General features: G+C 35.0%; 1 protein-coding gene across 1 annotated transcript; it reads left to right on the top strand.

The window, feature by feature from the left end:
- Positions 1–1,783: 1,783 nt before the first annotated feature.
- LOC133193927 (carbonic anhydrase 2-like) lies at positions 1,784–16,653 on the top strand. The gene is made up of 7 exons (XM_061329841.1): positions 1,784–1,883; positions 2,408–2,557; positions 5,681–5,850; positions 11,900–11,992; positions 12,236–12,308; positions 15,858–16,009; positions 16,540–16,653. Exons 1-7 carry the CDS (start codon positions 1,784–1,786, stop codon positions 16,651–16,653), a joined length of 852 nt encoding a protein of 283 aa, XP_061185825.1.
- Positions 16,654–17,197: the final 544 nt, after the last annotated feature.

Raw genomic sequence — 17,197 nt, forward strand, 5'->3', positions numbered from 1 at the left:
ATTATGACAATATGTAATTTCTCCATAATTGCATTAAAAGTGGTTGAATAAAATCAACGATAAAATTAATTGAGGATTTCAAAATCTTCCGGTAAATCAGAAATGACATAGGACTATAGAGAAAACAAGTAGAGCTTTTTCAAAAAGCTTACCGTCTTTAGCAACAACCTTAAACAGTAAACTGACCTAAACCTATCAGGCCGTATAATTCTTGAAAAATTCTTGGCTTTGTATTTGATTTTCTTTATTAGTTTTTTCTGACATAAGCCCTACCGAGTGAAAGGTTAACAGATGCTCGAACTTCGACTCTGCTGCCGAGATCACCCGGCAAACCTCGGGTGATTCCGTCACCGTTGTGATATGTAGAAGAGATACGAATCGGCCGAGGTGTGCCGAGTGCTGCCGAGATTAGAAAGACAGTGCAAAACAAAGGGGAAAAGAATACATACAAGCTGTAAAGCTTGCATGCAGTAAAGATCAATTCTGTTAACAATGAAAATATAGAAACGTTTTTTGGTAATTGCTATAAAAATACTAGTATTTTATTTCGAATTAATTACTGCTAATTTCCACTGTTCGTTTTGTCATATTTTTTTACGATTGAAAATCTTGAAAAATTGTTAAGTCGTTCGAAAATTAGATCATCAGAAAATTATCTCCCTTGCCTTGAACAGCATTTCAACCAATGAAATAATTGAAAATTTTCTCATCATGCAATTTCTACCAATCACAAAAGAGAGGAAGCGCATAGTCCGAAGACTGTAAAATACTTCAAATCTGTATACCGTCTTCCAAGGAAGACGGTAAAACATGAACATTGAGGAGGAAAGCGGGGGCATTAAGGTTCTCCACTGCGTTATTATATGTCCTTCAATCCTTATTTATTGTTTTTTCCTTCCTTTTTTCCTCGTATAAAAATTCTTTTTGGAAGTCGATTTTGTATTAAGAATCAAAGAAAAAAGAGTTAAAAGCCACAGGAAGCTGATAATTCCAGATAAATTTTAATGGTAAGAACTTAGTGAATTAAGCTCGAAATACATGTAAAAGTGATCAACATACAGCATATGATTGTTGGAAACGCTCTCCAGGTACCAACAAACATTAATGTGCAAATTGCATGCAGTTTGAATGGAGGAGGCAATGTATGAAACTAGCGTGATGAACATTTAAAATATTTTTTCAAGTAGATACATGTATTACTGTAATTGATATATCGTACAAATTCCTACTTTTTTGAGTGGACTACAATGTACACTGTACATGTATGTACATGTACAAACACTGTACATGTACATGTATGTACATGCATGGAATACTATGAACAAAAATTCTGCTCCTATTGTTCATGCACTGCCACTGATTTCTCGGATCACATAAAGAATTTTGCAAATAAACATCTGCTTATATTTATCATAACCTTATGTCAGTTGACTGTTTTCGTTCAATATCCTCAATACATATGTTAACATGTGTAGAAAGTCACCTTAGTTGTGTTATACACATACTACTTGCTGCAAAAATTGCATAAATTAATTTTGAACGTTGTACGTATTGATTGTTAGTGTTCACAGCCTTTAAAGCACATCTTTTCTTTTCTTCATTTTTCTTCACTGTTCAAAGAAAAGTTATAATATTCATTAGCAACATTGCTGAATACTTTCTTCCGTCGTTATTTTGTGCGACGATTCTTGTGGAAATGTAGAATAAATCTCAACGAAATAAGATAAAGGTGACCATCAATGGACTCAACAAATCTGCTATGTTAATTATCGCCGAGGACACAATGGGCAGACTTTTTCAGAGTTTGATCATAGCGTCTGTTATAAATGTGTCTACTCAATGTACACGGCATCATGAATTTTCTTATGGTGGACATCTGTACGGTTTGTATATGCGTGTGATCCCTCTACATAAATCATGCTTAATCAGGAAATATGTTAGATCCATTTACACGTAGGACATTTTTTTAAAAATATATAAATGGAAAGACATATTAATATTATGCATTAGCACCTTTACGGCTTAATATATGAAAAGCCCAACATTTTCTGATGTGTTAATTAACAATTTGTCACAAGCTCCTTTTAATGAATATTTAAAAAAAAAAAAAACACATGTGATATGAAGAGATAAGTTCATAATGATGAATGCAGAACTCAACAATCGATACTTCAAAAAGATTTTTTTTTAAAATCATTTACAATAATGAACCTTGAAATATTTTCAAAACATGTACGATAATGCAAGTATTGATGTGTGTGGTTCAAAAAATATAAACAATATACACTAGTCTAATTGAGAAAAAAGGAATTATTCTCTAGTAAAGATTGGTATCGGGAGTAAAGCCATAATCGTTTCGAGCTAATTCTGAAAACTGGCTCTCGAACCTCTCAATAAAATATTTTAGGCCCCTCAAAATGGGGCGCCACCTGGAAGGAATGCGATGGTAAAAACCAGTCTCCTATCGACCTGCGCTGCTCCACCTGCCGTAAGAAACACTTCAGACTTCGATTCAACAACCATGGCGAGAAATGTGACGGGTACCTCATTAACAACGGTAACGTAGTTTGAAGTTCTTTTATTCAATTTAAATTGAAATTTTGATTGAAGTTCTTTTTTTTTAATTTAAATTTAAATTTTGATCTTTTTAAGTATTTACTGAATAAATTTGCAGATCACGGTATTACTCACACTGGTATATATCTACGTGCAAAAGAAAAGAAATCGAATTAGAGATTAATTTACGTGTGAGGAATTTATAGAGAAAAAAAACTGAAAATTGAAAAGGATAAAGTATGCAGTTTTAACTGTTTACATGTTTTAACCTCAAACCTATGACATGAAAAATGATAATTAAATGTTTATTAAGCTGTACCTATATAACTCGTCGAATAAAATATTCCACTAAATAAATGAAATTTTACTTAATAAGAATTTAATAATCTCTGCCCGCTGGTGCCTGAGGAGTGGGGTCAAAACCATCAAAATAAATAGTCTTCGAACATCTTTACTCATAAACATCAAGCAGTTAAACTAAGGGCGGGATTATTAATAAGCAATGAGCCTTTACCCAAAAAATGCTTGGCCCCTGGGTACAGGTTCCAGGGTTGGGCTAAGTTGGTGATATATTGAAAATGCATTATATGGTATAAAATCTTCTTCTTTACTCATGGACATATAACAGACAAACTGTTTACATGATTATATTATATATAAGACAAGATGTCTAGGAGAATTAAGCAACCCCTGTCGACTGGTCACACCCACCACGCGTCTTCTGTACTTGACTGGTAAACGGACAAATCCTTAGTAAAATTTTGTATAAAAACAAATGCCTACCCAACGATATAGGCAAGCAAGGTCATTATATCGACCATAGAATTTGCAGAGAGCTGACTTTAAATGAGATTTTCGAAAGGTCTGTAGCTCTACATGTAACTTATATGCCAGAATCTTGTGTCGCTCTAAAAATTGATCTTACTCAGAACTTGCTTTTATGTATCGAATCAAATGAAAGTATAAAGATGATAGTGCAATTTTAGGGGGTCATGTCGTTTTCCTTTAAAATTTATTAATTGTGTTTTAGCCATTTACATCTATAGTCATAATCATCCAAATATGAAACAGATGTGGTTAGATCTGACGTGTCTTTATTCCGAGTTCACTGGGATATATACTGCTAAAAAAAAGAAAAGCATGATAGCAATAATATCCTGAATAATATAATATAACACTGTAGTTTTGTCATGCAATGTTTTTTTCAGATGGATATGATTATTTCGAGTAAAATGCATTATTTTTTTTAACGTTTTTGTTAGCTTGACAGCCGTTTACAAAACATGAACACAGACAAAATGACCTGATTTTGCAGAATAAAATTTGGCCTTTTTTATTTTTTATTTTTTATACTTTTCATTTGTTGGTTTCTGGTACTCATCTTTCAGGTACAAAAGGGGAATCAAAACCCTTGGGTTTTCGATATTTTGATTCTGTTTTTTTTCCCCTGAAAATTGACACCATTTAAAAATGCTGCATCTGAATGTTGCATATCGCAAAAAGGAAACTGGGCGACTGGAAGCAGGTGTTACACAGTCTACAATTGCAAGAGGTATTAATGTTGCACAAAGCACCATATATAACCTATAAAACAGATACCGACAGCTTGGTACAACAAATGATCGCCAAAAATATGGCAGACCACGCGTGACATCAGCAGCATGGATCGCCTTAGTGGTTTGCGTAATTTTCATCAACGTTTCCCAATGACGTCGTCTATAGCAATAGCTAGCCCTGAACTGCACAGAATAACAAAACTATGCGTACGGAATACTGGAATCATCGCCAGAGGACTTATATGTATGCCATTGTTCTGACCCCACAACACGGCAAATTCGACTTCAAAGGTCTCAGACCAACAGCGTATGGCCACAGCAACACCGCTGAACAGTTTGGTTTAGCTACTAGTCCAAAATGTTTATTGCAAAGCCTGATGTACATGTAAGAGTCAGAGAGCATAAGCTCTGTAATGAACGTTTTACAGAAAGATTTGGTGGTGGTAGTGTAATGACGTTGAAAAGGGTATCTTATACAAGTAGAGCTAATTTGGTTCATATTTAAAGGACTTTGACGAAAAGCGGAACTCTAACGATGTCCTACCCCCTCATGTCTTTCAAATAATGCAGCATCTTGGAGTCGTATTTCAATCTAACAATACACAGCCACATACTGCTCCGTAATTTGACAAGCGCATTTTTTGCAAAACCACAGCATCCTGTACTGCCTGTCATCTAAATCGCCAGATTTTAACCCATTTGAGTATGCATTGGATATCTGCGAAAGACAATCGCATCCCCTAGACTCTGCAACAGCTGGCCAAAGCTCTACATTTAGAGTGGGATAGCATTTCCATGCAGTTTTTAATACTTTCATTTGCGTCCATTGGAATAACGTTCGTTGGTGTCTGTGGGGGGCATACCAGATATTGATCTTTAATGACCTTGAACTGTCTATGATTGTAAAATTCTTGAGTAATTATGACAATTATGACAATTAAATTGTAGACCTTTTGTTTACCATCTTTCTTTAATATCAATACATCATTCTACTAATTAATCATTATGTTCAAGGAGTCACTAAATTTTACTATGCGTTTCTTTTTCAGAAGAGTATACTGGTAGTATATATCGAGTTGACATATATATGAACTTTTACTACATGTATTGTTGATTAAACGTCGTCGATATATTTAATATCGAATTCAATGGTTTGTTTTTCTTCTATGGTCATAGTGATCAAGTTGACAAACTGTTTTCATAATTATAATGCACACTAAACCCTCTACCAAAATTTCTCCTGGACATCGATCTAGCAGCAAAATTGTTGGCATGGTTATAATGAGCAGCTAGCTCATAAAATCATGTCACATCGGTGCATGAGTGTGGCCTAAGTGTGGGTCTAAGCTGATAATATGTTGAAATTTATCGTACAGTGTAGCTGCATCTGAGCTTTATGATGCAAAATTAGAAGTTACGAAAAAAATTTCGTCTCGTGAGGTTTAAACCCAGGGTCTTGAAACGTATCTAATCCATGTGATAATTTACATGTACACAACACCACAAAACAGTTACATTTGTACAGTATGATTATGTAAACCTAATAATATTATTTTTCTTTTCAAAAGGACACGCCCCCACGTTTGTTGTCAGGAAGTGTTGTAAAACGAAATTCATCACGGGGATCCCGTTTTACCCTCGGGTTAGGTATCAGCTGGCTCAGTGGCATTTCCACTTTGGTTCAAAACGAGACTGGGGAACAGAACATGCCATTAATGGGAAAAGATTCTCAGCCGAGGTAAATAACTCCAAAAAAGCGTATCTGTAATTCGAGAGGGGATGGCAGCTAGGGTCTCGGTTTGATGGTTTGGCTTTTGTAGTTCATCTACTTGATCTCAGCTTTTTCTATATCTTTAATATTAGATGATGAAGCATGCACATATAAGTAGTTTCATGTGTCATAAATAGACGTTGAACAGGCATTCAGGTTATAAAAACATATCTTAAGCAATTTCTTATCAATTTTGATTTGTTTTATCCTTTGAAATAATCTAAAAGCTGCTTTAGATATCCCATGTAGAAGAACATTTGTTTGAAGCTATCTTCTGAAGTAGCTTTTTGATGACATTAAAGGACAAAACAAATTTCAATCTCTATAGGAAACTGTTAAACTTTGTAGGAAGAGCTATTTCTCTATTACTATATTTTGTTTAGCTAATGTAGATTCCCTTCCATATTTCTTTGTACAAAGCTTAGCATATCAATTATTGCACTCAACTATACTGATCACGAATTATTGAATTACATGTAAAAATGAATCATTGCACGCATCCTCTATTGACTTATTGCACAAATATATTATTTCTTCCATATTCTAGCGAGACAAATCTTTCATTTGATTCTAAGTATCCGGTGCTTTATAAAAATAGCCATATACAATTGCGAAGATATGATTTGTATATTATATAGGTTTATCTACTTTAATTTTTTGATTTTTCGTGTTAAACAAATTGTTATTATGTATTTATAGAAAAAAATGAAAAGTCCCCTGGCCGGTTTGTTATTACCGGTAGGGGAAGGGGTGTGACAGTTCATATTTTAGGTTCTGTACGTATTGTCGCCGGTGTAACGACGAAAAGTGACCCCCTTAGAATATTGATCGGGGATCATTTGTTCCCCTGGTCAATATTCCACGTAGAAAAATGACTCATTTTTGTAGAAACTCTGGCCTTGGGGTCATCTTTCTCCATGTGGATTGTAGATAAACGACCCTGTAGATTAATGACCCTGTGTCATTTTTTGATACAAAAAAAAAAAAAAAAAAACTGCATTGGTTGGGTAGGAAAATTCTTGTTAGGCAAATACATAGGGGTTAAATCACACAGCCTTATTATATGAAGTGTTCATTTCTAAAAGCTTTAATGATTAAATGACAAAATTAAAAGGTTATACTATACTTTACATTAATAATACAAGATGTTTTATCCCCATTAAAGGAAAGCCTAACAAGGCTATAATGATGTTCTATCACTATTAGAGCAAGAATACATGGTCGTACATTCTTTGATTTAATTGTTTTATCACATTTGATAAAATAAGTTTCCACAGTTGTAATAATTTAAAAAAATCAAGATCATTTTTTTAGCTGGTTCATTCATTCATTCATTCCATCTTTATTTCCTCTTTTCAGAGATTTTACAACACTTATATAATTCACATGTTATATCATGTTATGTTAGGAACATAAAATTGTAAATTGACAATACAAAAAAAGGAAAGATGTACATACAAACGTATTTACGAAAAGATCAGTAGTATACTGGAAAAGAAATATGTTTGAGTGGAAGCCCTGCTAAGAAAGGCAGAGGCTTCGCAGATAAACTTTGCACAACAACAAATAAATTCTTTCTGATCATACTTGTCTTTCAACGTTAACGTTGGAAGGCCACCTAATAATGATAAATACAATTCATAATCACACATGTGAATTAATTCTACATACAAGTGAACATCAAATTGGTTCACTACGCAATCAAAAAATGAGTTTCTGATATGCTCTGTGGCGGAGCACCACAACACGGCATGCTGGAAGGGATCGCTATATATTTTTTCAAAGAGAGCACATGCTTGTTGGCATAACTGAGGCGTTACAGTCCATAATTTTGCGACAAATTTTATCAGTCTGATTTCATTAAAAGAAAAGTTGAATTTGTAGATCCTTCGATGTAAATCTTGAAACAAGTATCTGTCCGTTTCGGTTCTGGTTGTCCACGGTAAGTTTTGATAGTGATGGATTGATTGGCGCACGATGTTTTTCCAGGCATATTTTTCAGGAAACCTTGCTCCATTTAGAAATATCTGTAGACAATTTAAAAGCTTGTATTTCGACAAAATTTGCCAAATGCCTCGCACAAAACCAGTGACCTGTGTTCCTTTATTCGTTATAAAGTCATATAATCTGAACAAGAAAATATGTTTTGATAAAACGTCCAATTTAAGATTACACATTTTCCAAAAAAGAAGAGTTTGCGTTGATCAATAATTTGCGATTATAAGAAAGGTTAAAGTTTCGGAACCCTACCCAAATAAATTTGTGGGGAAAAAATTGAAGATTGATAAGAAAATTCGATCTCGTAAGTATCTTGGAATTTCTATGAATAAAGTCTTAAACTTCTCATAAAAATATAGGGAATATTACATTTGTGAAAAAATAACACAGAACCAAATCAACATGCATCTGACCTTCGTTATCAGGGGCACAAAAAGTGATTAGCTCAAAATCATTACCAATGTCTGTTGTCGTTTGACACTTGACACTAAGTCAACAAAGTCTTTAACAAAATGAGACTTTTTACATTAAAAAAAAATTGATTGCTTAAAAATAGAGGTGTTTAGTATACCAAGAATTGACAAGTTTATGCACGGTAGTATCGTCTTTTCCCTCTCGTTACATGCAAAAAAAAAATTACCGATAGAAAAAACAGAATGTTGCATTATGAAAAAAGCTTCTCAGTCTAATTTACATAATTTTTTCCTGAGTATGATTGGCAATATTACATGTAGCACACGTGAAGTTGCGTGTGCAAAAAATGTAGAACTGTACAAAAAAGTACTGTAACACATTGTGTTAGAATCAAGTACCATGCGAGATTCGTATAAGCGTATATCTATAGTGGCGAGTTTTTAGGGGAGGGGGTTACGGGGTTGTAACCCACTCTTTAAATTTACTAGTAGCCTATAGGGAAAAAAAATCCCTGCTGGGCATGTACGTCTTTCCTACAAACAAATAAAGCGTTCTTGCGAAAATCCTCTTAAAAGGATGTTATTTACATAATGAATATGTGCATTGTAATGCTTTAATTCATTACGATTTAAAAATTTTATCTCGATAATGTAACATGGCTTGAGGAGGGCGGTATGCGCGACAGAGGCAACGTTGTAACAATTTTTAAGCACACATTTGCACGGCTCTTTTTTTTTTTTTTTTTTATTGAATGGCTTTACTGCTTAATGGAATGACTGTAATTTTTCTAGAAGCACGACTAAGGCCTGTTATAAAGCGAACATTTACTCAAATTACACTGATGTCGCAACGGTAAATCATTTAACACTATCCATTCAAAAGCTATGGTTAGTAGAGTAGAACCATGCAACAAATAAAGGTTACATGTAGGTTTTGTTAACAGTACGCATTTGAATAAAGTACCAAATGAACATTCATATGTATGCAATGAGAAAATATCACACACCGGGTAATGCGTAGAACAACGAGGGAGTCAAGATGCAAGTGCATTTTGGCTAACATTCAACGCAACGACACGATATCTGAACAGACAAATATTATAAATATTTAAAATTTAAGTAAACTGAATGCATACAAGGGAAAGAGATAGTGAATGTCAAACCCTTATTACATACTTGGTCAAATAAAGAATATTTTATAGACCTCCTCTCAGCATGTGGATATTTTAGATACTTTTCATAACGGTACAACAAATAATATCCAACTGGGATTTCAAGCTGACATATCATCTTCCTTGCATGTTAGCAAACATATAAGTATTGTTTTCAAGAATATAAAATTCTTCTTCATTAAGTACGCAAACAAACAACGCAATGATCTAATTGTGAACTGGGAAGCAGTATTTTCTGTTGTGTGAAGTTATCGCCCGTATAATTTTAAATTGCATTCATTTTTTGCATAAATAAACATTTCTGCTAAATCCATTTTAAAGTAAAAAGATCAAGAATAAACATTTTATAATTTATTTTAAAATAACGATAAAATTTTTCTTTTTGTTTTAGAATAAGTATTCTCCCCATTATTTTTTATTGTAAAAACTATGAAACATATATGTATTAGGCGTATATATAATTTAATTTACAAGGCTTAAGTGTAACTGAGTCAGACAGACAAGAAATATATAAAAAGAGAGGGAGAGAGTGGGAAGGATGGCAGGGAGAGAGAGAGGAAGTGGGGAGAGAGAGAGCGAGGAGGTGGAAGAGTGAGTGGGGAGAGAGATAGTTTGGAGAGAGAGCGAGTAAGTGGGGAGAGAGAATGAATGAGTGGGGATAGTGAGTGAGTGGGGAGAGAGAGTGTGAGTAGAGAGAGAGAGGGAGAGGTGAGCGAGTGGGGGGAGAGTGAGTGGGGAGAGTGAGCGGAGAGAGAGTGTGAGTGGGGGGAGAGAGAGTGAGTGAGTGGGGAGAGAGAGTGTGAGTGGGGAGAGAGAGTGTGTGAGTGGAGAGAAAGTGAGCGAGTGGGGGAGAGAGAGCGAGTGAGTGTGGTGGGAGAGTGGAGGTGGGAGAGAGAGTGAGTGGGGAGAGAGGAGAGTTTGTGGGTGGGGGGGGGGGAGAGTGGGAAGAGAGAGTCAGAGAGAGTGACTGGAGAGAGAAAGTGAGCAGGGGAAACGTTACTGCTCAATGGCCCTGGGTGCCGCGTTTAGGTTTTTAACTTAAAGCTCTTCGCCGGTGTATCGTGACGTCTCCATACGGGTTTTGGAAGAGGTGTCTTTACTCCTCATTACCAAGCAGCTAGTTTATCTAAGGGGAAGAGAGAACATATAATTGTTAGAGTCACGCTCTTACATCAGAACCCCTGATCTGGGACCAAATATAGCACAATTTAGGAAAAGGCACTTTTTCTCAACATAACCACGTACCTAGTTTATCTGCTATATACATGTTTATATAGGGGAGAGAGGACATTTTCACTATATGATCATAAGAGACCCGCTTTCACTTAAGAACCCCTGTCCCTGGGACCATGAATTTTACAATTTTGGTAGAGGGCTCAATGCTTAATGTCCATGGGTAAAGAGGAATTTTTTTTTTACAGTAAAACATGTCTAATCCGGACACTACTGTTTCGATAGAAAATGGCCGGATTAGACAACATTTAAAACAAATGAATTTACTGAAATGGACTTAAAATTAAGATCGTATTTAGCAAGTTTGCGGATTACATGTATACATCCGGATTAGACAAATTTTACTTGTATTGTATAATATACATGTAGTTAAAAAGTAAGGGGTCAGATTTCTATGGGGGTCATTTTTCAACGTGTGTGGAGTCGTAGAATGACCGGTCTGGCAGGGTTTTCTACGGTCGAAAAATGACCCTTCCTGCAGTAGAATATTGACTGGTGGGTCATTTTTCCACGTAGAAATTTGACCCTCCCGATCAATATTCGTTTTTACACCGGCGACGATATGTACATTTGAAATTTTGCGCCTAAAAGGTGCAGTGATGGTAGGTGCGTATTATTAGTAATAACAGTATGTACAGGACGACAAAATGTACCGTCACAAGGGATCCTATACCTGTGGCAGAGTATAGAAAACATTACCCCACCTTAACTGTATTTGGGATCGAAAAGTAGTACAAATATCATTTCTGCTTGAACTTTCAGTAAGGCGTGACAATCTCGGCGATACATAATTAGCGTCTCTCAAATGGTGACCTAGATTCTCATTGGTTAAGAAATTCATAACATTAGCAAAGTTAGATTGTTGTTAACAAACAATGGGATGACGTAAGCCACACCTCTTAACAGTAAGAAACGAATTAATTGGTTCCTTGCGTCACTCGTTGACGTCTGAACAATTTTTATTCCATGTGTATTTCACTCGTGAATGAAAAGCTGTGTAAATTTCAGTATTGATGAGCTAATTTGGCAACCAATGAGAATCTAGGTCATTATTTGAGAGACGCTAATTATGTATAGCCGAGAATATCACGCCTTATTGAAAGTTCAAGCAGATATGATATTTGTACTATGTACCGTATATCACTGAGTTCTAGAAAGAAAGTTATTTTTTTTAAATCACTGGCTTTAATGTTTTCTCAGCTTCACATGGTTCATTTCAACACCAAATATGGAACTGTGACAAATGCCATAGATAAAAAAGACGGTATAGCAGTCGTTGCTATTTTATTTAAGGTAATTCCTCTCTCTCTCTCTCTCTCTCTCTCTCTCTCTCTCTCTCTCTCTCTCTGTATGTGAATTTGAAAGTAGACACTGTAAAAGACTCCGATTGGAAGTTACTTTCTTACCTACCTGAATATCTTCTGAAAATTACTTCCGATATAACTGCTGAGTAGTATTTGTAATATGTTACCAAAACAATAATCCCCAAAGTAATTTCAAAATAAAATTATAACATGTAACTTAAACACCATGCAGGAGTGTTGCCGAGCCCGACTCTCACCAATTGATTTATTTTTCCGGAAATATGGCTCCCATGTGTATTGTCCAGGTAAGATTGATTGATTGATTAATTGATTGTATGTTGATTTACGTCGAGGTAAAGGGCTTCAAATTTAGACCTTTACTCGGAACTCAGGGCCATTGAGCAGTGAGGAATCTTTATCGTGCCAACGCCTACCGTGACACGGGACCTCCGTTTTTAAGGTCTCATCCGAAGGACTCGCGACTTTCACTTCAAAGACCCGAGCGCTTAGCGAAGGAACAGCTGCTACCTATTTTTTAAATAGGTAACAGATCAGTCGCAGCCGTGATTCGAACACACGACCTTCCGATCACGGAGCGAGCGCTCTACCGACTGAGCTACCGTGACGGCTCCAGGTAAGAAGCAGTTACTATACCTGATCATCTATGTTGTACGCCAAAGCACTTCACTTTTTCTTCGGAGAACCAGACTAAGTGCATGGTCGCTATATGGAATTATACGGAATTTAATAAGCTAATGGCACAGTGAGAAAATTTTAAAATCTTATCGTTTATGTAAAATCTTTTAATTTCAAGAAATGTTTTAATTGCCATGGAAGGCTTGATGAATAAGACGAAACTTTTTGCAGTATTTTTATTCTATACAAGCTGAATCAAATTGCAAATACGTCTTAACTTTCAACAAGTCTATAATAAAACTTTATGAACGTGCTTTTAATATCAGACATACTTTTAGGTCATGGACAATAAAATACTAAAATCTGATTTCATTTGATTTCATTCCAGTCAAGAGTTCCAAAATTATGACCAGGACAAATTTGTAACATTTTTACTAGATAAAAATAATTCTTGAATAAGGTTCCCTTACTAAGAGTAACGCTTAACATGAAATAAAAACCAACTTATGTCAAGTTCAGTCCCTGCTGAATACACTACAATGGCATTAGTATAGTTAACCCGGATTAGACAAATAACCAAAATCCTGAATAAAATACTTTTTTCTACGTAGTATAACTACGTAGAAAATGGATAATGATTATGAAACAAAATAATGGCAAAATAGTCCCTTAGAATTAACAATAATAATTAACTCAAAGAAAATGTCAACCTAACCGTTGAAGCTGCAGACTAAGTGGTATAACAAACAATTATTGTGTTGATTCCCGAAACAGCCTGCAAATACCGGTAAACACTTCATAAAAGTTATCAAGTCACCTTTAAGTCACAGCGGCACATGCTTAAGTCACCAAGACACCATGCTAGTCACAACCCATACGAAAAAATACTAATAGAACTCAATCGGAGTATTCAGTTGGCGGTTCGTTGACGATCAACTGACCGTTGATTGACCATTAGTTGAACTTCTACCATGCAAATGAGGGGACGTTCAACTCCTATGCATACAGTTGACCACTGTTTCTATATATTCTGTGCAATGGAACACTGTTGAATGCTCCTATATATTCTGTGCAGTTGACCATTGTTGAATACTCCTCTTTTTTCTTTGCAGTTGACCATTAGTTGAATGCATCTCTATCTTCTGTGCAGTTGACCTCTGTTCAGCGCTCCTATATTTTCTTTGCAGTTGAACGTTGTTGAATGCTCCTCTATTTTCTGTGCAGTTGCCCACTGTTCAACGCTCCTATATTTTTTTTGCAGTTGAACATTGTTGAATGCGCCTCTATTTTCTGTGCAGTTGCCCACTGTTCAACGCTCCTATATTTCTTTGCAGTTGACCACTGTTGAATACTAGTACTCTAGCAGTCAGTGCATGTTTCATTTAAAAAAAAATGGAGTGAGTTTTTAAAAAAATCCAGGCAAGCAGTGTGCTTAGAAAAGCTGCCATGTCTCTGAGCAGGAGAAGTCAATACATGTATGTACCGAGAGTAATGCTTTCAGCGCAGTCCCTGGAGGCTATCGAATTAGTACTGTTGGTATTTTTAAGCACTTTTAAGTTTATCTTCAATTGGAATCATACAGGTAAACCTTAATTAAATTGTATAAGTTATACAATCATAGTCAATTACCTAGTTACTCTACTTTTAGTATTTTTTAAGAGACACATATTTTCTGATAATGACTTAATTACAGGTCTTCCAATTATATCCGTTTTTTAAGTCCTTGACCCTTTCTTCTGTTTTATGTAATGTACTTCGAATAAAACTTCGACTTTTTAATACACTGTAATACTGTCAATTAAATCAAGATGGTCTGAGTTGTCTCTCTTTGTTTCCGGTAAAATCAAGACGAGCACTTGTTGCGCAACAATAATGATACCTAGCAATGTGTATTTAAAAAAAAAACGGGAATAAATGAAGGGCATATGGTATATAAAGGTAAATGAACATACATACATATTATAATTCATTGAATCGTTATCACGGGAACAATGCAAACGCATTCAAAGTGCTTACACTACAATCATTGATCTGGAATTTTACCTCCGATGATTTAAATTTTTATGGACATGCTCAATTCGTAAAAATTTAACGCGTAAAAATTTTAATCAACCTTGCTGATTGAACCAAAATTCTTAAAAATTTACAGCAGTAAAAATAACCCGTTATACGGTATATAAATGAATAAAAATTGAGCTAACACACTTTCACAAGCTGATATGGCTATGCTATTTTCTGTGCAGAAAAAGTAGATTTATCTTTAAGCAATAGCGTATTTTTACCGGTAAAACAACAAGAAACACAACAAAACACTTGATGCACGACAAGTTATAGGAATTCTTTTGATAATTTAATAAGTGCACAATATAGTGGGGACATATTCTAGCTACAGCATTATGTCTTTCAAATATCTTTTAGAAAAAATATGAATGAAAAATCTTTAAAATTTACACTTACATGTATTGCACAAGTAAACCTGATCTATAATAATGTCATTTCAAACCCAACATAATTAGAGTCAGAGAGTTTTTCGAACTCTGAGTGGTCAACTCTAGTCAACTCTGCAAGATTTCACAAAGTCGGAGTGTTCAACAATGGTCAACTCTTAATTTCCATACGAAAATGTCTAGTTGACTGTACCCTCGTCGTCAACTAGCAGTCAACTAGTTGCCAACTGAATACTCGAACTAGTATTAGCATTCAACTAATGGTCAACACGGTGAAAAGTAGTCTATTCTAAATATTTGGTTGGCTGAAATGCTGATACTGATTAGATAGATATACAGTTATATAATTGGATGATTTCAGATGTGTTTCAATCCACTATCCTAATTCTATATCATTACACATTTTTGTGAGCGTAAAGACAGAACAGACTGAGAGGACAGACTGCTAGACATACAAATTGAATCTGTCTCTCCAGTTGGGAGACATGCTTAAACTTTATAAAGGAATATATGGAGATAACGAACAGTACTCAAGCTCAAAAGTCCATTCAAACAAAACAAATCAGGAGCAGAGCAAACACGGACCTCTAAAACATCAGAGGTGGGATCGGGTGCCCTGAAGGAATGAGCATCCCCTGCCGACCGGTGCTCCTTGTACAAAATAATGATCATCAATCATCAAATATTCAACACATTTATTTGAAAAGGAGTTTATAGTAAATACATATTGCTCTATTTGAACATATATCTAGATTAAGTGTATTCCAACAGGACATGCAGTCAAGGCTGTGTTTAATCCTGTGTCATGTATTCCAAGGAAAGGTCGTATGTTCTTCTACAAAGGATCGTTAACAACGCCCGGATGTTACGAGAGTGTTAATTGGCTGGTTTTCAAGAAGCGCCTGACTATATCAACAAGAACAGTAAGAGACAAAGTGATCAAACTATCAGAAAATGAATGATTTTTTCTAATTTATGACCTAGGAAATGTTTTATCATACGGCATCTATCTTACATTAGTAAAAGCATACATGTGCATTGATTTTCCGGGAGGGAGAGGTGTAAATTGCATCATCTTGTGATAATGATTTAGTCATTTCCTCACTAAAAATTGTTTCTGTAATAATGACAGTATTCTAAAGCAAAAGATGGTGATAACAATGAAATTCGAGCAAATTTAGTACCACACAGGGCGAAAATGATGTGAAGACGAAAAAATTATCACGGAAACAGAATTATAAATTTTTAGAGTTATCTCACGTAGCAGAAAACATTGAACTGACAAGCATATAATTCAAATAATATTACCAATTGGCAAACAATTTTCAATCACGTTCTGCATTTGAATTTGAAATACTAATTTAAAAAATATGGTAATGTCAAATATTGAAGTTACGTTTCCGTAGGACTATCAGATTTAAAAATATGTAAATTATTAATTATGCTTTACAAGATGGCGTTTTTCCGGAAATTGAAAACATATCATCATGGTGCCCCAATAGCAGAACTGACCAATCTCCGACCACTACAAACTCTAGGGAAAAGACATGTGTATTGTAATATCTGAGCACTCATGTATTTACATTTCAATAAAATAGATGGAATAAAGATAGAAATTTTGACATTTTTAAACTAATGATTAGTTTTCTGAATGATATTTTAAAGGTTTTTTTTTTTTTTTTTTTTTAATTTTTGATCTTTATGTGTTAGTATAATGAAGATCTTGATACGATGTTTAATGTAAGAGTCAAACAACAACAGTTTTAGCATGTGAATTAATGAAAACTTGAATGCGCAGTGGACATTATAGGAATCATGATGTACCTACTTAAAGTTATTTGAGACTTGTCCATTTGTGTCGAATGCATAGCATGGCAGACACATAGGGACTCGTCTGTTTGTCTGTCTGGTAGGCCACTCTTTCGCAAAAAGCCTGAATAAATATAATTGACTTTCTTATTTCAAATCAAACCGTTGTGAAACTTCAGGAAAAGATACCTGTCAATAGGATGCAAACTTCACATAAAGTTTAATGGCCAAATCAAGTTCAAAAGTGACAAAATGTTCCGCATTAAGAACCGTCTGTATCGATATGAAACCGTTCTTGGCGT

This window comes from Saccostrea echinata, unplaced genomic scaffold, assembly GCF_033153115.1.
Source record: "Saccostrea echinata isolate AGI-Se365-2 ecotype Australia unplaced genomic scaffold, CSIRO_AGI_Sech_v1 ptg000028l, whole genome shotgun sequence".
Taxonomy (NCBI): Eukaryota; Metazoa; Mollusca; class Bivalvia; order Ostreida; family Ostreidae; genus Saccostrea; species Saccostrea echinata.